This window comes from Pipistrellus kuhlii, unplaced genomic scaffold (assembly GCF_014108245.1).
Source record: "Pipistrellus kuhlii isolate mPipKuh1 unplaced genomic scaffold, mPipKuh1.p scaffold_m20_p_26, whole genome shotgun sequence".
NCBI lineage: Eukaryota > Metazoa > Chordata > Mammalia > Chiroptera > Vespertilionidae > Pipistrellus > Pipistrellus kuhlii.
Window position 1 is genome coordinate 4,647,536 of NW_023425525.1, and position 24,986 is coordinate 4,672,521.

General features: G+C 56.1%; 1 protein-coding gene across 1 annotated transcript; it reads right to left on the minus strand.

Moving 5' to 3' along the window:
• Positions 1 to 2,590: 2,590 nt before the first annotated feature.
• GSDME (gasdermin E) lies at positions 2,591 to 24,986 on the minus strand. Its single transcript, XM_036453713.2, has 10 exons — positions 24,921 to 24,986; positions 17,991 to 18,220; positions 16,390 to 16,582; positions 13,723 to 13,894; positions 12,086 to 12,206; positions 10,371 to 10,535; positions 8,934 to 9,061; positions 7,363 to 7,549; positions 5,870 to 5,943; positions 2,591 to 3,390 (listed from the first exon to the last, which is right to left on the minus strand). Exons 2-10 carry the CDS (start codon positions 18,199 to 18,201, stop codon positions 3,151 to 3,153), a joined length of 1,491 nt encoding a protein of 496 aa, XP_036309606.1. The 5' UTR covers positions 18,202 to 18,220; positions 24,921 to 24,986; the 3' UTR covers positions 2,591 to 3,150.

Consider the following 24,986-nt stretch of genomic DNA (forward strand, 5'->3'; position numbering starts at 1 on the left):
TTGTAACTTGGGAGAGGAAAGACTAGATGCTTGTAAGCCTGTTTGGGGTCCCCCTGAACAGGCCACCACAGGCAGAGGCCCAGAGGTCTGCTTTTAAAGGTCGGACATTGAGGTCAGAAATAGCAAACCAGGGAGAGACAGACACCTTACAGGCCGTGCCTGAAACTTGCTTTTCCTCACATCAGCCAGGGGCCCTGGGAGCGTGGAGAAGAGGGAAGACGCATAGCATCGCAGACCTCTCAGTACGAGGATGTGGTTTTCCTTACACAGGAGAGTGGGCAGCGGTGTGAGTCACACTGCTCGGAGCACAGAGCTGGTTCTGGAAACACAGTCCAAATGGGAAATGCCTTCGTGTTTCCAGACAGAACCAGACTCAAGGGAGAGCTCGCCTCCATCTGTCCTTGAAACGCAAAAGAGAACCGGCCCCGTCTCTGCAATGGCACCGGTGGGTAAGGAAGTGGCACCTGGGGTTTTGCTGCAGATGAGTGAACAGCAGGGGTGGCACCAGCGTCATTTCCTGCCTGCCCGGGAGGGCCCGTGACGAGTGTGTGTTGTGGCAACCTGCTTTGGGGGATCCCCCGTTCCATTTGGGTATGCCTTTATTTTGGACACAGATGCATGCTCCTTTTTAACCTCTAGTCTGTGAAGTGATTGTAGGATTTTTTTTTTTTTTTTAATGGAGGACAAAACCTTGTTGGCAACCTAAACATCCAAGCTAAACAAGCTGCTAAAGTAAGTTTCTAATGAAAAAGTTTAAAAATAAAAATAATTGCTACTGCTTTCCAAGTAATTGCATTGCCAAGTCCCGTGTAAAAGAAATATTACTGTCCTTGTAAAAATAAAATTTTTCTGTAATATGACTATTGATTTTGCAGAAGCGGTCCCTATACAATTTTTCTTTTCACATGTTTCCAGATACCGCCCCAAACAAAACTTATTGAAATGTTCAATCTGTGAAATGCCATATGCCTGGTAAAATATTTTTGTATGTAAAAAGAAATAAATATTTAATATTGGAAAAACGTAGTGTTTCATTTACAAGTAGAACTGAAGCTCACAGACAGTAAAACACGGATTCTATGAGGTTAGCTTTGGAAACTTATTTTAAATGCTAATAGTTTTTATAAAAAGCCTCTAATGGGATATAGTTTCATACATTTTCACCTGCCTCTCCTCTCTAGCAAGGAATCCCTAACCGTTGTTTCTTCTTTGCCAGCCCAAGTTTCAAACACGGCATACTCGAGGAAAGAAGCCCAACACAGAGAAGGTCAAAGTGCAGGATCAAGAAGAGGCCTCTGCTCAGAGGGCACGGGTGCTGCCAGGCCCGCCGCCAGAGACACCCGGGGGGAGAGGTGGCTGTGGAGGCAGCTCGGCCCAGCCCTGCTGTGAGGTGGACCCACCCGCTGGCCCAGCGATGGAGGGTGACCATGGTGCCCGGGGGAAGCACCATGAAAAGGTACTTGGCTCCTCTCTCCCCTGCAGCTGGGTTCTGGGATCCTGTACCTCATCCTTGAGAAACTGCCAGTTCCGTGTATTTCTGATGTCTCCCAGAGAATCGGCGTGATATACAGACAGCAGTGCCCGGGTTAACGTGGTTCCGTCCGTTGTCGTTTCATCCTCACGTCGGTGAGGGGGAAATGCACACCGGCCAGAGCCACCGTCCGTGCGGTTTGCGGTGGGTTTTCTCTGGGTGTGCGTTTCCTCCCACATCCCCGTGATGGGCGTGCTGGGTTAATGGCGTGTCTACACGCCCCAGGCTGTGGGTGCGAGCGGCCTGCGACGGAAGGGGCTGTGCAGGTGGCTTCCGCCGTGAACGCTGCAGCCACCCGGGACCAGGAGCTGGCGTCGTCGGTTTGGAAAAATCATTCTCGTTTTTATTCCTCTTCCTTACATGTTTGAATAGCTCACATCTGTTTCACTGTTTAATATTTGAAGTGTTTGCGATCTTTACTTAGAAGTGATGCTTTTTGTGACCAGGAATAGGCCATAGGAACTTGTCTCGTGTTTATGTCGGTCAGCTTATGGTTTAAAATGACTACATTTCCTGGTGTTTGGCACAAAGTCACAGTTTCCAAGAACCTGTGGACGCCATTAAGTGAGGACTTGTCCTTTACTCCCTGTGAGTGTTCTAGCAGCACAGTAACTAATTACACAAAGTCAGCAGCTTAAAATAGGCTCTGCTCTCCCTCTGGGGGCCAGGAGCACCTGGGACAGCCTCAGGCTACCTCCTTCCCGGTAGCTAATCCTAAGACACCCTCCAGCAGGTAGCTGCCCCGTGCTGGGCAGCTGTGGAACAGCTAAGAGACAAAACGCCTCAGTCTAGTCGCCTGTCCGACGTAGCCCAAGCTTTTACACTCGCTGGGACGGCACCTTCTCTGTCTGACGTCTGTCTGTGTGCACGCGCGTTGGTTTAGGCTTTCTTATTGTTATTGTCTACATAACAAGCTCTACCAGGAATGGAAGGGCGAGCCAACCCTCCCCCCGCCTTTTGCCCAGCCTCTCCCTCCCGCCCGGAGGAGCCCATTGGTTTCTGGTGAACTCGTCAGTGATGTTTCTGTCCCATGCATGGCGGTACTTGTATCTGTTTCTGACACAAGTAGAGTCCCATTACACATCCCGTGTAGTTTGTTCTGCATATTTTATTTCAGAAAAACAAAAGACATGGATGGACCGTGCCACCATTTTAGCACCGTTTTCACTTTCCTTTCTAATTTGTGCTCGAGGCGCTTGTGTTTTATGTTGTTGCGCCACAGCGTGCATCGCTGCATCCTCCTCTCCTCACGGATCACACAGGTTTATCTAAAGTGTCAGCCCCATCTGTTTCTGTGTAACAGGAAGAGAGGGGGAGAGTGCCCGCTTTTCTGTAGAATGAAGGTCTGACTGTGTGCTGGCTTAGGGTTCGCAGCCCTCGTCCCGCTCCTCAGGGTCCCCAGCGCAGGCGGGAGGGCCTCTTCCAAAAAGAGGCCGCTCACAGGGTGCCCGGTGGCTGACCTCGGGGTGACAGTGAGTGCAGAAACTCACTCCTTAAGTTCTTTTGGGGATTCGTTCCCTTGACCTTTAACTGGCTCTGGCCTACGCCCACAGTGGCGTCTGAACGGAGAGGGAAGCGCCCAGCCCGGCTGGGACGTGAGCTCGGGGCTCCCCGGCCGCTCACTGCTGCGCCGGGCCCAGCGCGCGGAGCCCGCTCAGGCTCACGTACAGAGCGAGCGGGGAGAGGGCAAGGTCAGGGACGTCGTAGGTGACCGCCCTGGCGGCCGACTGCTGTCGCTCCAGGTCCACGCCGACCATGGCGAGCAGGCGCCGCACGGTCCCGAGCCGCTCCGCGTCCCTCAGGGGGGCCAGCGCTCCGTCCTGCAGGTCTGCCCGGCCGCCCGCGGACAGCGCGCCCAGCTGGAACGGCACAGGTCACTCACTGAGACACGGCACAGGGACCCCGGCGCTGGACGGCAGTGCAGGGCTAGCTCATTATGGAAGCGGGTTTGTTCACATTTCCCAAAGGGAGCAGGAAACCCTTGATGGAGATGTAGCAGGATGTGTGTGACCCGGGCCTGTGACTCCAATCTGCTGGCATCTGGAGCGCTGAATCCCTCCCCCTGCACTCCGCCTGCTGCTGGATCTCACGCCAGTAGCACACACGTATGTAAAGCTTGTTTGGTTTGGAAATGAAGGTTTTAGAGTATGAGCACGAACTCCTCCAAGCGTTAGGTACCCTGGCTCACTCTGTGCTTCCTGCCTCCGGAGCCTTTGTCCTTCCCTCCACCTGGAGACTCTCCCTCGAGTTCCACACAGACCTACCTTCTCGTCTCGGCTCTCGGCTTTTGGTTGAAATGCAGCATGAGAAGGACCTGACTTAACCCCCTCCCCACAGCCCAGCCTCCAGCACACCACCGACCCGTCTCCACCTGCCCCTCTGTCTGCAGCTCCCTTCCCGACAGTCACTGCTTCGTCCTTAACCGAAACCCGGCCTGTTGTGTCCACCGGCCACCTGCCCAGAACCAGACCTTCAGAGAGGCCGCTGCTCTGACTGCAGCCGCCGAAAACGTTTGAAGCGTGGCTTTCTGGGGTCTCGCCGGTACCTGTGACACTTCATCTTCAGTAATTATAGATTTGCCAGTGGGTTTGATTTTTAAACAGCTGTTTGGGACCAGGTCAGTTTAGGAATGTAGAGAGTAAAATTTAAAATAGTAAAGAATTCCCGAAGTGTCCTCAGCAATGGCACCTCACCAAAGACGTGAGAGCGGCCCTCACTGGGACACAGAGGCGCTCAGGTGCCCATGATCAGTCAGCCTCACAAGCCTGCGCCTTGTAGACGCGCCAAATACAGCCCGCAGTGAAACCACAGGCTTAGCATGACTATGTGGGCCGGCCGGTGAGCTGTCAGCTGTGCTTCAGAGAGGGATTAACCTGCTCTTTCAGCACAAGCCTCACGGGCCACCATTTAAGACCGAGCTCGTGGGCACAGCTGAAGAGGGAGACGTGCTGGGCAGCATCCAGCTTCCTCCTCTGAGCCTCTGCCAACCCCGTGCCCAGAGGCGCTTCTGGGTATGAAAGCGAAGGCGGTCACAGCGGGGGGAGGTGTGTGTGAGAGAGAAATTAACTCTGTGGATGGTTTTAACTCGCCTTCTTACCAGTTTGGCACATGTGTTTCTCCCAAAGGCCTTCAGAAAGCCTCAGACAAGGTAGGTGCTTACCCCCCTTTCTAAGGCAGTGCCCAGGTTCCTCCAGACAGGAGGCAGGAACTCGCCGCCTGAAGAGCCGTTGCTGTATCTAGGGGCGATTGTGTGAAGGTGCCCAGGAAGGTCTTTTCTTTAAAGGGCTTGTCGTGTTGTCCACGAAGGCGGACGGAGGACTCTGTGGGTGGGGAATCCCAGGGGCTGCTCCCCCCCAGCAGAGCACACTGGGAAGGGCACCCAGGGCAGAGCCAGGGCTGCCTGAAGGAACAGGGGCTTCGCTGATGTGGACTCGCTAAGCACTCTGCTGTGAAAACGGAGCTGGGCTCCCGAAGCAGAGCTGCCGCGTGCTCATCGCCACAGCCAGCCAGGAACCGTCACCCTTTCAAGTAGGTCCATTTTTGTGGTCAGAGCAGGAATGCAGCCTTCCCTCGGGCGGTAGAGCTGCTGGTGGTGAATGACACTGAACCGCCTTGGCGCGGTGCCCGGCCGCACTCCTCGGACGCCTCTCCTGTGCAGCGCAGTGCCAGAGGCACCAGCCACCGTGCTCACATCTCCCCGGTTGTGCCCCATCTCAGGGCCCTGGCTGGGCAGTCTGCCCCCATGTCCGCTTCCCAGATCGGGGAGCCGCACTCAGGTTTGGGCCTGCAGAGCGGCTGGCCCTTGGTCCCCAGGCCTTAAATAACCCAGGCAGGTGGGCTCTGTCTGTGGCTCTGACCCAGGTGAGCAACACCTGCAGGAGCTATCCCATTTCTTCCATCAGTGACCCAGTTTGTGGGTTAGAGAGGAAGAGCTTCATCTTGAATCTCAGAGATTAAGCTAAACTCCTCATTACCTAACTCTTGGTCTAGCCGTGACATCTCCTGAGGGCGCAAAGCTAACGACAGTCCTGAGAGAGAATGAAGCGTCTCTCTGAGACTATCGGTCCTCTGCGTGCTCCCTGCCAGGTGAGTGCAGAGCTCAGTGCTCGGCCTGGCTCCTGCCCTGCAGCGCTGCGGAAGGCTTGGAGTCCACGGGCAAGTGCTCTGAGCAAATCCTCTCTCTCTCAGGGAGGGTGTGTGCCGCCGGAGGGTGTAAAAAGGTGGACATAATAAGACCTGTGTAACCTATCTAGAAGGGCTGCTGATGAAAAAGACGAAGTGTTTATCAGCTGTGAGGTGTTCATCTTGTCATTGCCCACCCCCAGGTCCCTTCCTTACCAAGTGGCACAGCGTAGGAATGATCTGGAGTTCACAGCAGGTGCCCAGCAGGGCCGCTCCATTGTCTGGCATTTCTGAAGAAGACAGGAGTCAGTCACTTTAAAAAACAAAAGCATCCGTAGGAACAGAGCTGGCCCCGGGCTCTGCCTGCTCCAGGCAGAGGTTCTGTCATAACTGTCCAGTGAATGAGTGGTGTTTGACCAGGCAGGAAGGGCCTTGCAGAAAGTAGAGTAAAAACAGGTGTGTGTCCATCAGGGAGAACTGCACAGACTCGGGGGGATGCAAGGAAAAGTAGGAAGAACCTGGAGTTTGGTGAAGAAGAGGTACACTGTATATTTGGGGTGTGCCTTCGTATACCTCACAGAGCACGTTTCCTCAATGGGTCAGCCATAGGTGTGTGTGTGTGTGTGTGTGTGTGTGTCAGAGAGCGGAGTAACTGCAGTGACCTGGGTTTGGAACCCTCTGTAGGAAGGAAACGTGGTGTGGCCTGACCAAGGGATGGCTCAGGGACCTCTGGAACCAGGACTGTGCGGGCACCACACGGACCAGCTCCGGGGAGAGGAAACCCAGGTCAGTGCAGCCAAAACTGGTCCTCCTCCCTCCCCGGGCAAGACAGATGCCGTTCCCGAAGGACCACTCCTCCTCCAGGACACAGCCTGAGCTGAAGAGGCCACGGAGAGAAAACGAACCACCTGCTGACTCGTCTGCCCAGAGACCGTGTGTGAGCTCCCTCGGCCTCCTGCATTCATTAGCAGCTGTAATTACAGCCCCAATACATTGAGTTTCAAAAAAATAAGTCACGAGCGTGTAATGTACGGCTCGTCAGCATATGGGCCTGGGAGAGGCATGCTCTTTTGTAATTCTTTGAAAGCTGGAAACTCCTGGGCTCTGTTGCTGTGGTGCAGGGAGGAACCCTGCAGGGAGCTGTGGGGACCGGGAGTGGGGTCTTCCCGCCCGTCTCCTCCCGGAGGAGGGCCACTGCTCACCGTGGGAGGCGGCTCCCAGGCTGTGGGGCTGCCTCCGGACGCTCCACGGCCGCCCTGCCCTGCCCTGCCCTCATGGCCATAGCTCGGGAGGCGGTTTGTAAAGGGTCAGAGGGACCGGAACCCCGGAGCGAGAGCGGCTGCCACCGGAGGGCCGGCTCACGCAGCCACCAGGCGGCATTTGGGAGACGCTTTCCTGGGTGGGAGGGGCGGGCCCGCAGGCAGCCCTCCCCGGCTCTGCGGCTCCACAGTGACTATTCAGACCTCCGCCCCCGCCCACCGCTGGTGTTCACTGGAGCGATGCAGCCACAAGCCAAGCAATGCCAGGAGCTGTGAGAGTGAAGGCAGGGTCTCCCCTCCGGCCTTTGAGGGCACATGGCCCTGCTGACCCTTCAGGCCTTCAGAGAATCGATGTCTATTGTTTTAAGCCAAGAAGTGTGTGGTCACTGCCGTCTCCACCACAGTAACCAAAGCCATTCCACAGCCACAACGGGACCCCTGGGGCCGTACCTGCGAGCGCACTGACCAGGATGTAGGCCGCGGAAAAGAGCTGCTGGTCGCTGACCGGGCCCGGACGTCCGTCCTGCACGCTGCACCCCACCAGTCGCAGGAAGGCGGCGAGGTTCTCCCTCTGCGGGGGCTTCAGCTCCCCCAGGACGGCCTGTGAGGGCGCCAGGCCTCTGGCCACGTCGTCACACTGCAGGGAGGAGAGGGACTGGGTGATGTGGCAGCCTCGGCCTTTGCTGTCTGCCAGGGACAGCAGCCTGTGAGACCTCCTCCCAGGAGACAGGACCCCGGGCCCTGCCAGGTGCCAATGCGAGGGGAGGGGGTGTGCAGGGCAGGGTCTGCGGGTGGGACTAGACAGGTGACTGCACGCAGAGCTGTCATGCTTCTCAAGCTTTAAACTCAGCACTCCAGCCCCATCCCCACCACGGCCCTGGGAGCCTCAGCCATCAGCGTGGGGGTGGGCAGTCCTGCCAGCAAGAGCCGCCCTGGCCACCTGGCACTGCCAGCCATTGCAGATGCATCCGTGTGAGAGCCCGCGGCCCCCGCCGCCCAGGCAGCTGGTGCTGGCCTGACATTTCCCTCCTGAGAGACATTTCAGAAAGGAAAAGTCAGCAGAGGCTTTTAACATCTGCGCTCGCCGGGGCAGCACGGCCTCCCCGGAGCTCTGCGTCCAGGCTGCCGACTGGTTCCATCGCCAGTCGCTAAGCTCTGCTGACCCGAACTGGTTGAGAGGGCAAAGAGAATACGGATGCTCTCCTGGGTGCCATGGAGCCTTAAATCAGAAAACCAGAGCTCAGACTCTGCACAAAAGAAAAGAAAAGACCACAAACAAAGACAGTGGGAATCAGGCTCCCAGCTCCCCCGGCTCCTGCAGGGAAGCGGAGCAGAAAGCCCGGGAGGACGGGGTTGGCAACTAGTTGGCAGGTCCCCCGCCATTTCTACAACTAACAGTGAAGGAACTCGGCCTCCCTAGAGAAACACGATGGCCAGATGGCCGCTTTCCAGGCTGTGCCCAATAAAACGGGCCAGCCCCCTGGTGGTGGGTTGAACAGTTGCGACCCCCCTCCCCCATCCCCAAATATATGTCTTTCTGGAACTTCCGAATGTGACCTTACTTGGAGTAGAGAGTTTGTAGAGGTGATTAAGGTGGGGAACCTTGGCATGCGATCCTCCTAGGATGTCCATTAAGAAACAGAAGAGGAGGGAACAGAGGAGAAGGCCAGGGGAAGAAGGCGTTCCCTGGAGCGATGCAGCCACAAGCCAAGCAATGCCAGGAGCTGTGAGAGTGAAGGCAGGGTCTCCCCTCCAGCCTTTGAGGGCGCATGGCCCTGCTGACCCTTCAGGCCTTCAGAGAATCGATGTCTATTGTTTTAAGCCAAGAAGTGTGTGGTCACTGCTACAGCAGCCAGAGGGACCCAGGACCCGCCTGGATTCCTGGCATCGGCCACCTTTCTGCAGTTCAAACCAAGGACCCGGATAAGAAGCGGAAAAGCTTTCATGTTCAAAGGTGGGGGGGGGGGGATCCTAAACCCAGTTTTTATCTCAGGCTCAGGTCGAAGCCGCGCGGGCCTTACCACTTGCTCCAGGGCCTGGAGAAGCTCCGCGTCCAACAGCGCCGCCTGCAGGAGGCCCCTCAGCGCGGCCCGCTGCGGCCCCGGCAGCTGCGCGAAGGGCCGGAAGCTCCTCTCCAGCGGCGCCCTGGCTGCGGGGCAAGCAGAGGCTCAGGACCGGCACAGAGCCGGGCAGCTGGCTCCTCATGGCCGGCTGCCTGGCCAGCTGTCCCCGGCTCTGCCCGACCCCTCGGCCGCAGGCGCCGTGGAGCGGAGGTGAAGGACATCAGTTCGCCTCCACCCTGCGTTCCAGACGCGCTAAGTAGTGAGTCTAATGGGTTCTTTCTCTGGAAAAGCCATCTAGGCGCCTTCCTACAGACGTAAATGATCACGCTGGTACTAACCGTGAGTCAGTGCTTCCACAGTGCCTCCGAGCCACGGCTTTCCCTCCTGTCTGCTAACACGCGGTCCGTTTTGTACCCTTTACCGACCAATGCACGTCAGAGAGGCTGGCCCCTCTGGTCACGGCGTCACGGCTGCTGCCCCGCCAGGCCCTCCTTCCCCGTCTGTCCCGGAGACGGGTCCATGGGCCCCGCCGCCGGCTCCCCCTCAGCAGGACGCCGGAGCCTCTCCTAGAATCCTCCTCTCTTAACCACTTCACCACTGTCACACGTCCACAATGGAAACCAGCCCCACACGCCACGGTCCTTTGGATTCACATGCGTCTATAGACGCTTACGGCGTGCTAAGGGTTAAAGATGGACCAAAGCTCCTGGTGAGGGCAGCCCAGCGGGTGCGCAGGCCTGTGTGTAGGCGCACACCCGTGCCCGGGACTGGGCCTTCACTGCCGTTTCTCCCAGCTCTGTTTCTGCTGCAGAAACTAAAGTGTCTTCCGTCTGGGCCCCTCCGGGGAGCTCCCTCCTCCCCTCCAGCCAGCACATCTGAGCGCTCTGGCTCCTGTGCTGAGCTGCTCTCCCATCACCATGTGTTCCTCCTCTTCCTGGTTCATCTCCTACCACATGGTGCCCTCCCCACCCAGCCCCCAAAACAAAACCCCTCCAGCGTTTTAAAACTGCTGTGGGGGCAGAAGGGGTTGCTGCAGGCAAGTCATAGGTTGTCCTCCCACTCTCCCACCCCCACCCCACGCCAGCACCCACGGCCTCGGGCCACATGATCGAGAGCCTCCAGGAGACGCCGGGCCTGACCAGGCGCCTGGACTGGGATGAAACGGGTGCAGACCTCAGGCCCTCTCCTCACTGCCCACCAGCCGTTCTTAGCCCCCGGGCTTCTATGTTAAAATGGAAGCAAACGCCAAGTCCCTGCCTCTTACACATGACCTGTCTCAAACGTGGCCCCCAGACAGGTTCCCTGCGATCCTCCCCGGGTGAGTCCTGAGTGGACCAGGCCTGGCTCAGGCACCGCCCTCTCTGCTCTCCAAAGCTCCCGCCCTGCTGGCCATACCTGGTTTTAAAATACACAGCGGTCTGTTGGGGCCAGGCAGCCTCTCCCCAGCATCCATCATGTCTCCAAACAACAACTCTCGGAAGGGCAGAGGGTCCAGGAAGATGGAGTCGATTCTCCTCTCGTTCTCGAAGCCGCTGCACGTCCCCTCTAAGAGGCAAAACTCTGCAACACAGGAGGGGACAGGTCCGCACTGGGAGGCCCACCTCCTCCCCACGGGCCCCTTCCTGCAGGCGCGGCGGGGCCTGACCCCACTCATCCCTCCCAGAAACGCCGAGCAGCGGTGGGTCCTGGCCGGGGGTTTGCCTGTGCGTCCTGGGTGGCAGCCTTCCCTCAGCCCGGGTTCGACAACCAGCCCGGAGCAGACCGCAGAGCCCACCGGATGTGGGTGAAGCTGGAGCATCTGAGCCTGGGAGATTGTATAATATTTGACTGAACTGATCCTATACAGCATTACTGACAGTACCTTTAGGTGCCCAAAACGAATGCAAAAAAATGAACTTATTTCTACAGTTAAATGAATCTCAAAATGCTGAGTGAAAAACTAGTCTTTTTAAAGCCTTTTTGTAGGTACCTAGGACCGTGGTCAGCAAACCGCAGCTTACGAGCCACAGGTGGCTCTTTGGCCCCTGGAGTGTGGCTCTTCCACAAAATACCACGGCCTGGGCGAGTCTCTTTTGAAGAAGTAGCGTTAGAAGAAGTTTAAGTTTTAAAAATTTGGCTCTCCAAAGAAATTTCAGTCGTCGTCCTGTTGATATTTGAGTTGACTAATGAGTTTGCCGACCACTGGCCTAGGCCTTGCGTTGAGACAGTGAAGTGGGGGTGGAGAGAGGTGGGAAATCGCCAATGGAACATAAGTCACCCTCATTCCTGAAGCAGGAAGTACATGGGGTTCGTTACATTACTTTTGCCACTTTTGAACATGTATGAAATTTCCCATAAGAAATTAAAATAAAAAGGGTGGCAAGGCCCTGGCAACCCGTCTGCCCCCCTCACAGAGACGTCCATGTCTGAGATCCTAAGGTATCTGAATCGTAGGCAGAAATGTGAGCAAAAACAGCACGTGACTCCTGAGTTGAGTGCTTCCTGGGCTCCTATTCATGGAGCCACCCTCTGCCTGCGGGCACTGATGCATTCGTAGAGGTAGGATGGCTGAGACATGAAACAGTCCCCCCTTCACTCAGGGGACCGCACTCAGGGCACCAGGCACTGAGGTGGGTGAGTGTGAGCCACCCCCAGGGGATGACTGTGCTCCCCAAGGACAGGACCGGACCATCCACAGCCTCAGGTCCCCCAACTGGTTCTAGGAGCCATGGCGCATGCACTGCCCCTGAAGGCACTGCCAGTCCTTCCGCTTTCAGCTCCGGGCGTCGCGCTGGGGGCCAGCGAGAGGACAGGGCCACGGCCGTCCCTGTGCTTCGCGTGGGGGCGGGGTGGGGGTGTTTGAGGAGGCTCCATGGGATTGAGCGGGCACAGAGGACTCGCAGGTCAGACACGGCAGAGGCTGGAAGCACGTCTGTACACGTGGTGTCACAGCTGATCACGGACTGGCATCGGCGAGGGAAGGCTGTCTCCTGGGACACGGAGCCCCGGGAGGTGTTAGAGCAGGTGAGTGAAGTGACCACGCTGACTTTTAAACAATCCCATCAGGGGGCCTGGTGGGAAACGCGGCCTGGGCTCAGCCAGCCAGGAGCCGGGCAGGAGGCAGCGCTCACCGAACTGGCCGTCCAGCTTCACGTACAGCTCGATGACGCCATAGGCGATGGTGGTGAGCGCCGGGATCTCCAGCACCACGCTGGAGTCCTTGACGACAGACCCGTCCTCCTTGGCTGACACCTGTGGGCGAGAGCACTCCGACCTGTGAGCAGGCGGGGAGAGACCGAGGAGAGCGCCCAGCCGGGGGAACCCACCCCAGGGAGGGGGCTCACACGTCCTCCCTCCCGAGTCCCGGACCCTCAGTGACGAGCCAGTCATCCCGAGGGCTTCGGTTTCAGGAGCCAACGAAGTCTGCCTCGCTTAAGCCCACTGCAGTTCGGTTTCTGTTAACGGCTCCACACACAACCCTGGCGTATGGAGGCACCACCCCCAGGCCCTGACCCATGTGCTCACGGCAGAACCAGTGAGGCCGCTGTGGCCTGGCCCAGGGCCCACACCCTGGCACGGCCGCACCTGCACTGTCTTGGTCTGGATGCCCATCCTGCGCCCCCCTTGCGCGCACCTGCACCGTCTCGGTCTGGATGCCCATCCTGCGCCCCCCTTGCGCGCACCTGCACCATCTCGGTCTGGATGCCCACCCTGCGCCCCCCTTGCGCGCACCTGCACCGTCTTGGTCTGGATGCCCATCCTGCGCCCCCCTTGCGCGCACCTGCACCGTCTTGGTCTGGATGCCCATCCTGCGCCCCCCTTGCGCGCACCTGCACCGTCTCGGTCTGGATGCCCATCCTGCGCCCCCCTTGCGCGCACCTGCACCATCTTGGTCTGGATGCCCATCCTGCGCCCCCCTTGCGCGCACCTGCACCGTCTTGGTCTGGATGCCCATCCTGTGCCCCCCTTGCACGCACCTGCACCGTCTTGGTCTGGATGCCCATCCTGCGCCCCCCTTGCGCGCACCTGCACCGTCTTGGTCTGGATGCCCACCGTGCCGCCCCCCTTGCGCACACCTGCACCGTCTCGGTCTGGATGCCCATCCTGCGCCCCCCTTGCACGCACCTGCACCGTCTCGGTCTGGATGCCCACCCTGCGCCCCCCTTGCGCGCACCTGCACCGTCTTGGTCTGGATGCCCACCGTGCCGCCCCCCTTGCGCGCACCTGCACCGTCTTGGTCTGGATGCCCACCGTGCCGCCCCCCTTGCGCGCACCTGCACCGTCTTGGTCTGGATGCCCATCCTGCGCCCCCCTTGCACGCACCTGCACCGTCTTGGTCTGGATGCCCACCGTGCCGCCCCCCTTGCGCGCACCTGCACCGTCTCGGTCTGGATGCCCACTGTGCCGCCCCCCTTGCGCGCACCTGCACCGTCTTGGTCTGGATGCCCACCCTGCGCCCCCCTTGCGCGCACCTGCACCGTCTCGGTCTGGATGCCCATCCTGCGCCCCCCTTGTGCGCACCTGCACCGTCTTGGTCTGGATGCCCACCGTGCCGCCCCCCTTGCGCGCACCTGCACCGTCTCGGTCTGGATGCCCACCCTGCGCCCCCCTTGCGCGCACCTGCACCGTCTCGGTCTGGATGCCCACCCTGCGCCCCCCTTGCGCGCACCTGCACCGTCTCGGTCTGGATGCCCACCGTGCCGCCCCCCTTGCGCGCACCTGCACCGTCTTGGTCTGGGTGCCCACCCTGCGCCCCCCTTGCGCGCACCTGCACCGTCTTGGTCTGGATGCCCACCGTGCCGCCGCACTTCTCCTCGACCTGCACGTGCTCAGAGATCACACACTTCTCCGTGGTCAGGATCCTCTGCGTCAGCACACACAGGACCTCACTCCGCCGCTCCAGCACCTGCTGCAGCAGAGGGCTCTTCAGATTCATCCTCCTGAAAGAGAGACGTGTGAGTGGCCTCGTGCCTGTCAGTCCCGGGAGGGTGTCCAATCTCTCACAAGGTGGTTTACATGATTTTACACATGGGGAAACTGAGGCCCGTGAGGCATGGCCTGCTCAAGGTCACCCAGCAGACTCTGGGGAATTTCAAGAATAAGCTAAACTTCCATCTGCAGGAGATGATTTCACACTTGGGAGCAAACGATGAAATAACCCCTCTGGAGACATCATTTACTGATTAGAAGCAGTAAACCTGTGGCAGAGATGGGGTGAGTGTGGCATTTATTCTTAAGGCCGTGACCTTGGATAAGGTCACAGCCTTAAGGCAAATAAGGTACAGGATGAGATGTGATCCTGAGAACACAACACGGATGTGAGTCATCACAGAATGGTCTCTATAAATGTGTTATTCTTCATTCAAAAAAGAGATGGACGTCGTCTATCTTAGCGGGGTTTCCTTCACGGCTGTTTTAAGATACACGTGGAGCTCTCATTCTAAGGGGTCCCCTCCGTGCATCTGGAGGGTTCGCTCTGGTGGCATGCCTTCACGCCCAGCAATGCTAGATAAGGGTTACACACACACACACACACACACTCTCTCGCTTCGTGTGGGCTAGCTGAAGTTTGCTTTTGAGATTTGCACACATCTCATGGACAATAAACAGAGCACTCTGGATCCTGAGGGCTAAATAGCCTGTATACAGATGACAACTTATCTAAACAACCTGAAATAAAAACAGCTGATGCAATAAGCCCTCAGGTACGTACAGTACATGAGCCATTACTAACTACCACGCCCAAGGCCACATGTGTATCAGATAGCGTCTTATCAATCCAGTGATACTAAGGGCATCCAAAGATGGGCAGGTGAGGGGTGAGAACTCTCAAACCTCAGAGGGAAGGTAGGGGAGGGTGGGGGTAAAGGGGAGAAATCAACCAAAGGAGTTGTGTGCATGCATATAAGCCTAACCAGTGAGCATGGACAACAGGGGGTTGGGGCATATATGGGGAGGGGTTTGGGATGGGAATGGGGGGATGAGGACAATTATGTGATACCATAATCAATAAAATCAAAAAATTTTTAAAAAGAATGTATGGCTCCAGCAAAGTAGCAAGAACATTAGCCTTACACATACCCAATCCACGGGGTGCCTCACTTTTACCTCTTAGCTACGGACAGGACGAGGGGGCTCTGTGATGAGACACTTCTTCCATTTCTAGCCTTTAAATTTGTCCTTGACCCCCCTCCTGCTGGCACCCGTCCCCACCCCGGCACCCCTTGAACTGGACAGGGGTAGGAGGGACATACCAAACTACCGAGATGATTTCCCAGGAATAAAATTCCCGGACCCCAGCTGATTAGAGGCAATGAATCCCAGGCAGAGACGGGGTGGGTGTGGCACTTATGCTTAGGGCCGTGACCTGTGGCAGCTGACCATGGAGGACAAGGCAGAAAAGTACAGAATTTATTACAGATGATGCATGAGCCTAAGAACAAAACACGAATGTGGGTCATCACAGAATGGTGTCAATAAACGTGTTGCTCTTCATTCAAAAGAGAATTACAATGCACAGGGTCTCTGAGGGCCGTCCCGAGGGATCTCACCCTGTGGTGGGCACAGCACAAGTGGCTTAAGCCTATATGCTACCCCCCCCGCAACCCCTCCACAGCCAGCAAAGCACGAAGGGGCACCATCTGTGTCCCCCTGAGCTACGCACCTGGGCTTGCTCAGGGTGACACAGCCCACTGACCACCTCCCGGGCACCCTCCCTGGGGACCCGGACTCATGCCTCTGCCTTTACATTCTCTGCTACAATTTTTAAAATATAAATTTATATTAATTTCAGAGAGAGAGAGAAACATCAATGATGAGAGTATCATTGATCAGCTGCCTCCCATACGCCCCACACTGGGGATCGAGCCCACAATCCGCGCATGCGCCCTGACTGGGAATTGAACCTCAGCCTCTTGGTTCATAGGTCCACACTCAACCACTGCACCACCCCGGCTGGGCGCTCTGCTAAAACTGTATCTAGGTTTTCCTCAGCCAAACAAAAACCCTATAAAAACAAACAAAAAAACACTTAGAGGCCATATCCTGATAAACATAGATGCAAAAATGCTCAACACATAGTAGCAAACTGAATTCAGCGATACATTAAAATGATCCTTCACTATAATCAACGTGGGATTTTCCCAGGATACAATGCTTGTTCAATATCTACAAGTAACAGGATGCACCACGTAAACTCATGCAGGATACAAGTCATGTGACCATATCGATAGATGCAGAAAAAGCGTTTACCAAAACCCAGCATCCACCTATGATAACCATTCAGCAAAGTGGGAAAACAGAGGGAACCACCTCCACAAAGGCAGCGAGCATCCCAAACGTGCACTGACCTGACACGTTCCACCTGTCACCCTTTTTAACAAAGATCCGGCTTTCCACACAAGATAGATGCGTCAACATCCGAAGCCCTGCTTACCTGCCCTCGGCCTGTCCGAGCAGCTGCTGCAGGTCCACCTCCTGCTTCTTCACGCTCCCGAACGAGGACTCGCTCTCCACCAGGCCTTTGCCCCCGACGTTCAGCTTGAGCTTCCCCAGGGCCGTCTCGATGGCCCCACTCACGTGGTTCGCAAACTTGCCCTCGTATTTCACAAAGTCCGACTCCACCACCACTGCAGCAAACGAGACATGGGTCCGATGATGACACGGCCCCTCTGGGCCTCGGGTCACCTCGCTTTCCAGCCCCGTGCAGATCCGTGGGAAACACGAGGCCTGCGCCCCAGATGGACAGGTGGCGCCAGGCCGGGTGTGGGCACAAGATGGCCCAGCACACTGGTGCCGGGAGCTGGTGTGAGGCACGGACGGCCAGGGCTTTCCTGGGGCCTTTGTTTCTCTCTCAATCCCAATCACACATGGATAAACAGGGACACATACAGTGTCTGTGGACGTGAATGACTATTTGTCAAGCAAACATCCATTTAACCTTTCTCCTGGCGAAGAAATGGAATGTTTTGAGTGGGTGCTCTCCCAGGGCGAGAGGACTGGTGACGATGACACGGAAACAGAAAGGAGAGCCAGCCCAGCCAGGACACACAGGAGAGTCCTGCTTTTGCAGTAGCTGGCAGGTGGGCCAGCCTCACCCATGGGAACTGGCCTGCCCACCCACCAGTCTTGGAAAGCATACTCCCTGCCTTCACCAGGAGAGTGAAAATAAAGTCCCTTCCCAGCCTTATCTGATGATATCTGACCTCTCTCTCTCCAGGCAGGCAGCTCCTTATCAGGCAATTCCTTATCTCTGTCTTTCAGGGGCAAGCCCTCCCCCTCCCTCAGATCCCACCCTGAAAGGCACAAGCTCCAGACTCTCCATTCTTCCTCCCCGGCGCCCAGGCACTCTCAGGAACATGCTACCACCCACCTGGTGCCCGGGCTTCCGTGGGTCTCCTGGGAACTGCCATGTGCCTCACCTGGTCACACCCAGGTGACTGCCTTAGAGATCTGCCCTTCTTATCTGAACACTAAACAAATATCTAACGGTCTCATACCTGAGCTGCCATGCTCCTGATTTCTATTGCTTAGGTTTTTTTCATCCAACAAAAATAGCCTCAAGTCATCATCCCCCCTAACATGCCCTGAGAGTCTCTTAGGAAGTTCCCACTTGGCTTTCTCCATTTCCCTGACCCGAGGGTCACAGATTCCATTCTGGGAAGGGCACTACCTCAGTTGCAGGTTCCATCCTTGGCCCCAGTAGGGACACGCGCAGAAGGCAACCAATCGATGTGTCTCTCTCACATCTAATGTATCTCCCTCTGTGTGTCTCTCTCCTCTCTTCCACACTCTCTAAAAATCAAGGGGGGGAAATATACTTGGTTGAGGATTAACAAAAAATTAAGCTATCACTTTTCATGTCAGGTCTGCAGAATGATGTCATTTGAAAAAAAGAGATGTTTTCAAGGCACGAGGCAAGAAACAGGGAAAAATCACAAGGGACCACCTCACAGTCACTCAAGACAATATGCACCTAGAAGAATCATCGTCTTCTGTTCTGGGGCTAAATGCAAACAAGAAGAAGGAGAAGCATACCTGGACTCAGACGCTGTTCTTCTGTAAACACATCTCCCAGGGCGACGGACAAAGACTGGTATTTGGGTCTCTGCCAGCACCAGAATCTGTTTTTTTTGGTCACCAGACTTAGAAGGTGTAACTTGTCAGAGTCATTCAGGTTCAATACTGGGATCAGATCACCGCCATCATCAACTTCTCTGAGGAAATTCTTTGTTGCTTTGGCAAACATTTTGAGAACTCCAGATTACCTGGAAAAATAAGGTTATCCCAAATTAAATAAGTTATTATATTTTGTGACTCTTTTTTCCTAAAATTACCTGTTTCCTCCCTCGTATCTATCAGTATACATGACATTCTCTAGCTTGAGTTCAGAAGATGGCAAAGAAATCAAAGTGAAAAACTGAAAGAAATATGTGTATTAAGCCGAAACCGGTTTGGCTCAGTGGATAGAGCGTCGGCCTGCGGACTGGAGGGTCCCGGGTTCGATTCCGGTCAAGGGCATGTACCTTGGTTGCGGGCACATCCCTAGTGGGGGGTGTGCAGGAGGCAGCTGATGGATGATTCTCTCTCATCGATGTTTCTAACTCTCTATCCCTCTCTCTTCCTCTCTGTAAAAAAATCAATAAAATATATTTTTAAAAAAATTTAAAAAAAAAAGAAATATGTGTATTAAGTCAGGAAAAGTGAGGCTACACATCAGAAACAAATAACCTTTAAATCTCATGGCCAATAGAGGAGGACGGTGAGCTATGGCACCACCGTCATTGGGGGATGCAGCCATCACCCCAGCATGGTTGGTCATCATCTGGAAAGTCTCACCCAAGCAATGAAACGCTCTGGCCCCAAACTGACATCCATCAGGCCTGCTCACAATTTGTTAGACCTAGTCACATGGCTGCAGCCAATGATTATGCTCAGGAAAATACGATCCTACACCGAGTGTTTGGAAGGCAGAGACCCAGAACAACACACTGACCACCCCGATTTGTATCTGACCCCTTCCGATGGACTTTTCCTCTGCCCTCTGTGATTTCCCCCGTCATTAATGGAAAGTAACCAGCTAGCACTTTTTTTTTTATTATTAAAATATATTTTATTGATTTTTTTTTACAGAGAGGAAGAGAGAGAGAATCATTGATCAGCTGCCTCTTGCACACTCCCTACTGGGGATATGCCTGCAACTAAGGTACATGCCCTTGACTAGAATCGAACCCGGGACCTTTCAGTCCGCAGGCCGATACTCTATCCACTGAGCCACACCGGTTTCGGCCCAGCTAATACTTTTTAACCCAGAAATGAAGGCCTCTTCAGCTCAAGGAAGAAAGAAGAGACACATTGGAAGAATCTTTCCAAAAATTCTTTTTTAAAACACTGCAGGACAAATTGTTAAAAATCGGGACTATCCTGCCAAAAGCGGGATGTCCAGTCACCTTATCCTAAGTTGACGTTTTCCCATCTAACATCAAACAGCCCTTTTTCCCCCTTAACAGGGCAGGTACTTTAGGGAGAGCTAATGCGGTGGCTGCTGCTTTGTGTTTGTTCCAATCAGCTCATCCAGTCAAGGCGCTCTGAGAATATTCTCCTGTGACGTTGAGTCAGAGGGCTCTTTCTTATTATACTATGTGTGAATACATACTCTGTGGACATGGCTCAGTTATCTAAACCGTGAAAAAATGCATACACCAGGAAATCCCTCTCCTCCCTGGTCCCATCTACCCTTCATCCCTCTCCCCTCCAGGTAGATGGCCTTCGTGTCCTGTGGGGATCTCCGGAGGCTTTCCATGTGAGTCCTTCACCGCAGCTGCACATGCCCCCTCACGGGTCACACCACTTCACTTAATCAGTCCTGTGTCGCCCACCTCCTGGGTGTTTTTCTACATTTTTGTTACTATAAAAATGCCACCCTAAATGCCCCTGAATGTGTGTCTTCCTCCTACGTTGGCAAGAGCACCTGAAGGAAGATGTTTCGAAGAGGGGCTGCAAACAGAGGCCAGGCCCGGAGCAGCCAGGCCCGGAACAGCTCGCTTCTCGCCTGCCCCTGCCCCACGGCGGCCTCTCAGACATGGCTGGAAACTTCTGTGGGAACTTGAGGGTCTGCTGAATCAAGTGATGAAGGCTTAGATCTGGATGTGTTGAGTTAGTACAGCGCTGGGGTGTTGATCTGTGAGTGCCTTGGGTGGGGCCTAGATGAGGCTGGTTGACCTATTTGGAAATGTCTTTTGTGTGAAGTGTATCTTTGGGCATGTGGAGGTATTATTGATATGAGAAAATGCTAAGTAACAGATTTACTATCTGAAAAGGGATTTACTATCAGGGAAAGGGAGGGAGGAAGAGACTGAACATAAACTGTGCACCTATAAATGAGGACAGTGGGGGATGGGGAGGGGGCGGAGGGTGGGGTGGGAACCTGGTGGAGGGGGGAAGAAATGAGGAACCTTTGTAACAATATGAACAATAAAGATTGATTAAAAAAAAAAAAAGAAGAAGAAGAAGAGGGGCTGCAAGGCCTGTGCGTAAACGTACCCAGAAGCCACAGGTTGCAGCATTCTGCAGTCACCAGTGAGGTAGGAGAGCATCAGTCTCAACAACAGTGCGTTATCCATTTTTTATGTTTGTGTCAGTCTCATGGGTGAAAAATGGTATCTCAGTACAGTTTCAAGTTACATTCTATAAAATAATACTCTAATATGCAAATTGACTGAACAGCGGAACAACTGGTCACCATGACGCGCACTGAGCACCAGGGGGCAGATGCTCGATACAGGAGCTGCCCTGGGTTGGGCACGGCTCCTGCATTGAGTGTCTGCCCCCACCCCTCACAAGAGGGAGGCAATCAGTGGCAGCAATTGGGCGTGCAAACGGTGAGCAGGCAGCACCAGGCTGCCAGCCAAGGTGGGTGCCAGCGGTGGGGGGGAGGGAGGGCACTGTCCCGCCCGCCAGTTGCCCCACAGATGGCCCTGATGGCCAGCCAGGCCTAGGGGACCCTACCTTATGTATTGGGAACAGTCTCTTAGATTTAAGAGACTTTTCTAACCCTGGCAAGGCTCCTCTGACACTGAAAAAACAGGATGATGCAGCGATGACATGCATGGACTCTGGTTTGCACAATTTGTGGTCAGCCCTGATTCTGACACAACTGTGTGACAAAGCCAATTACTTAACTTCTCTCTGCTTCGGTTTTTCCGCCCAGAAGGTAGGGGAAATGGTACTACTGCCTCAGAAGGATCGTGTTATGTACGACTTTTTTTTATAATCAGGGCAAACAAATGTAGCTGCCCATACAGCAGCAAGATGCCTTCCACCTGTATGAAAAGTGTGGTCCCTCGTGTATGCAGCATCCCGGATTGCGAGAGGGATGTCTGGCTGCTGGCGTAGGCCTGACATCCCCTCAGAGGTCCCGGATTCCTAGAGGGCTGAGGGATGCCCCCCTCCCCAATGCACGAATTTCATGCACCAGCCTCTAGTTATTTTACTATAAATGAAATAAGCCTCTTGAACTGGGACACTGGCTCATTTTCTGTTGTCTCTTTTTTTTCTTTTCTTATTCCTAGAAACTTTTCAAATACTAAATCAGGCAGGCTCTAGGCTAGAAAAGCAAAACAATAGAGTCAGCCGCTGGCAGATAAGCTGCCATGCCATTCTGAAACACCTAAAGTAGCTGTCTGGCCAGGAAAAATTAAAAAAAAAAAAAATTCGTTTTTAAGAATTAGAGCTAGCTGAAGGATCTGAAGCCCATGTTGCCAGACAGACAAGCACAAAACTATCTCAACTAAGGGGAAGCCAGACTTCAGATTCAAATGTCACCTAGAAGGAGGTGAACATGGCGTCCAGAGAGATTCTGCTCTAAAGGCTCCTGGCCCAACCCCCACGGCCCCCCTGGGCTGCCCCCCAGCCCCGGGCTCTCAGTGACAGTTCTATCAGCAGGCGGCCCCATCTCCGCCATGTGGCTTCCCAGCTCCCCTCGGGCCTCGGAGAGCCACAGTGAGTGTGGTCAGGGCATGCAAGCTTAACCCAGACTCCTGGACAAGAGGCTCCAAGGAAGAGACCAAGAAAGCAAGACAACACCAAGTCAGAAGGGCACAGGGCCAAGACGAGACCAAGTCAGAAGGACACAGGGCCAACTGGGGCCCCTGGCTCCTGGGAGCAGAGTCCTAAAGGTCGTTGCCAAAGGAAGAATCTGCATGAGAAGATGCTGTGACCACCCTGTCCGGTCTTCAGCCTGATTCAGAGCAACGAGAGTCAAATCTTCCCATTCAAGACGCTCCTCCCGGGCGGCTGTGGCTGATCACAGGCCTCCGCTCGCCGCCTGGTTCCAGGGAAGAAGCCTCCATGTCAAAATCAACGACAGCAAGCGGGGGAGGGGCAGCTGGGTGCCGAGTGCCCGCCGTGTGCCAGGCATTGGGCAATCCTCTCCCCGCATTTCCTCCCTTAATCTGCACAGCAACGCTGAGGAGGCCTGTGCCCACGTCACAGGGGTGGACACTGAAGTTCAAAGTCACCTGCCCAACGTCACAAGAGAAAAGAGCAGCGGCCCTGACATCCGGAAGCTGCGGGGTCCTAGGACCTCGCCCCGGTGGTTCGAGGCGTGGGCCCGTGAACTGGGACAATGTCACAGAACGTCAGGCTGGTCACGACAAATCAAGACGAAAGCCAAGGCCAATCCGAACGCTGTCCAAACCAGAAAAATGACCACACCCCCCCCCCACTGTGCCACCGTCATGGTGAGGGACGGCTGTTCCTTGCCAACCACAGCCTCAGTCTTCCCTCTGAGACAAGATCTAGGAAGATCCTCAGGACGATGTCCCCACCTCCTGGCAGCAGCCATCAGGGCCAAGTGTGTGTTGAATTTCCTTACCGCTCCCCCAAACCCTTACAGCCAATCCTTTCACTTCCAACACCCACTTGCTGACACCCACCCCGGGTTCCTCCTGGTGTGAGTCTCCCTCCATCCAAGCAACAAACCCAACTTGGAGCTAAATCTCACATTGGAGCCGTGGTCTGCAAACTGCAGCTCCCGAGCCACACGCATCTCTTTGGCCTTTTGAGTGTGGCTCTTCCACAAAATACCACGGCCTGGGCGAGTCTATTTTGAAGAAGTGGCGTTAGAAGAAGGTTAAAAATCTGACTCTCAAAAGAAATTTCAATCGTTATACTGTTGGTATTTGGCTCTGTTGCCTAATGAGTTTGCCGGCCACTGATTAGAGCCAAGCCGAGCTCGCAAGGAGGCCCACCTGCCTCCCAACCTGAGTCCTCAGCGCCCTACTCAGGTGACTCCTCAGTTGTTGTTATTTTTTAATTTGTTTTGGTGTTTTGTTTTGTTTTTTAATTTGGGCTACAAATTACTCTTTTTATAAAGGAAGGAAGTGTGCTCAGAAGGGTAAACTTCCATTCGGTGGAAGCAAAAACCTTGACTCTGGAGCACGTGTTTCCTAGCTCCAGGGATGGGACCCGCGGGACTGGCCTCCCAGCTAACCGCTTCACCCTCTGAATTATCTCAGTTTCCTCCATAACGAGGTGAAGTAGCATCTACTGAGACAGCGTCATTCTATTATGTCCTCTTTGGTGCTCAGGCCCCAGTAGCCGAGCTTGCTTTTACAAGACAAACTCAAGACCAAGTACCCTATCCTGTCTTCCTGAACTAAAAATCATTGTATGAAATTAAACACAGGCACACGCACCCATTGATGGTCAGACAGGCGGGGCTCGGGGGGGGGGGCTGGGTGAGGAGGCAGCACAGGCTTTGGGGAGAGGCTGGGAAGACTGGTGCCTTTGGTAAGGTGACCAGACGTCCTGATTTTTAACAACTGTCCCTCGTCCCCCCGCGTTTTAAAGCGTGGGACAAATTGTTGAAAATCGGGCCTGTCCCGCCAAAAGGGACGCCTGGTCACCTTACCTTTGGGGTTCCAGAGAGAACAGGAAGAGGCGCACCGCTGGGCGCGGGCAAGCAGGAGCTGCGGGCGGCACTGGGAGCTGGGCCTGGCTTCTGGGCCCCACGGGTCTGCGTTCCCCTGGCGCTGCGTGCGCCCTCCTCCCGGGAGCACCTGAAGCCGGCTCCTCCCTGGTCCGCTCCCCGGGGCTCCGCGGCCCACCCGCCCCCCGGGACGGCGACAGCCTGGCACCCCCCGCATCCCTGCACCCCCGCCCCCGCTCCAGAGGCTCTGCACCGGGGCCGCCGGCCAGCGCCCCCCTCCCTCCCCCCCCCCAGCCCGGAGCCGCCCGCCCGCCCGCTCCCTGCACCGAGGCCGCCGGCCAGCGCCCCCCTTCCTACCCCCTCCCCACCCCAGTCCGGAGCCGCTCGCCCGCCCGCCCCCGGCCCCCGGCCCCCGGCCCCCGGCTCCCGGCCCCCGGCCCCCCGGACCCCGGACCCCGGGTGCGGGCGGAGCGGCTGGCACCTGAGCGCCCGGATCAGTGCCCCCTCCCCGGCCGAGAACCCCGGGGGGCCCGGCCCCACCCTCACCCCGGCGGGCGGGTGGCTCCGGCGCAGGACTGGAGCCCAGTCTGCGGGCTCCGCCGGCCCCTGCCCGGCCCCGGGGGAACCCTGCACGCGCCCCGCAGGGACTCGGAACAAAGGCCGAGGAGCGGAGGGAGGGGAGCGGAGGGAGGGGGCGGCGGGAAGACGGTGCCCGCTGCCCGGCCGCCGGCGGGGGAGGCGGCGGCAGCGCGCAGGGGAGGGAGGGGGAGGGGGAGGGGGAGGGGGCTTAGGGAGGACGGGGAGGGGAAGGGGGACCGGAGGGGGCCACGCGGGCAGCGGTCCAGCCGGCGGACCCGCCCCCCTTAGGGAGAGACAGGGGAGACAGGAGAGACAGGGGAGACAGGAGAGACAGGGGAGACAGGGGAGACAGGGGAGACAGGGGAGACAGGGGAGACAGGAGAGACAGGGGAGACAGGGGAGACAGCGGAGGGGGACAGCGGAGGGGGCCCCGGAGAGGAAGGGGCGCCCGCACTCACCTCCCGCGCTGCAGCTCAGCCCCCGCCTCCGCGCGGACCGGGGCGGGAGGGGCGGGAGGGGCGGGA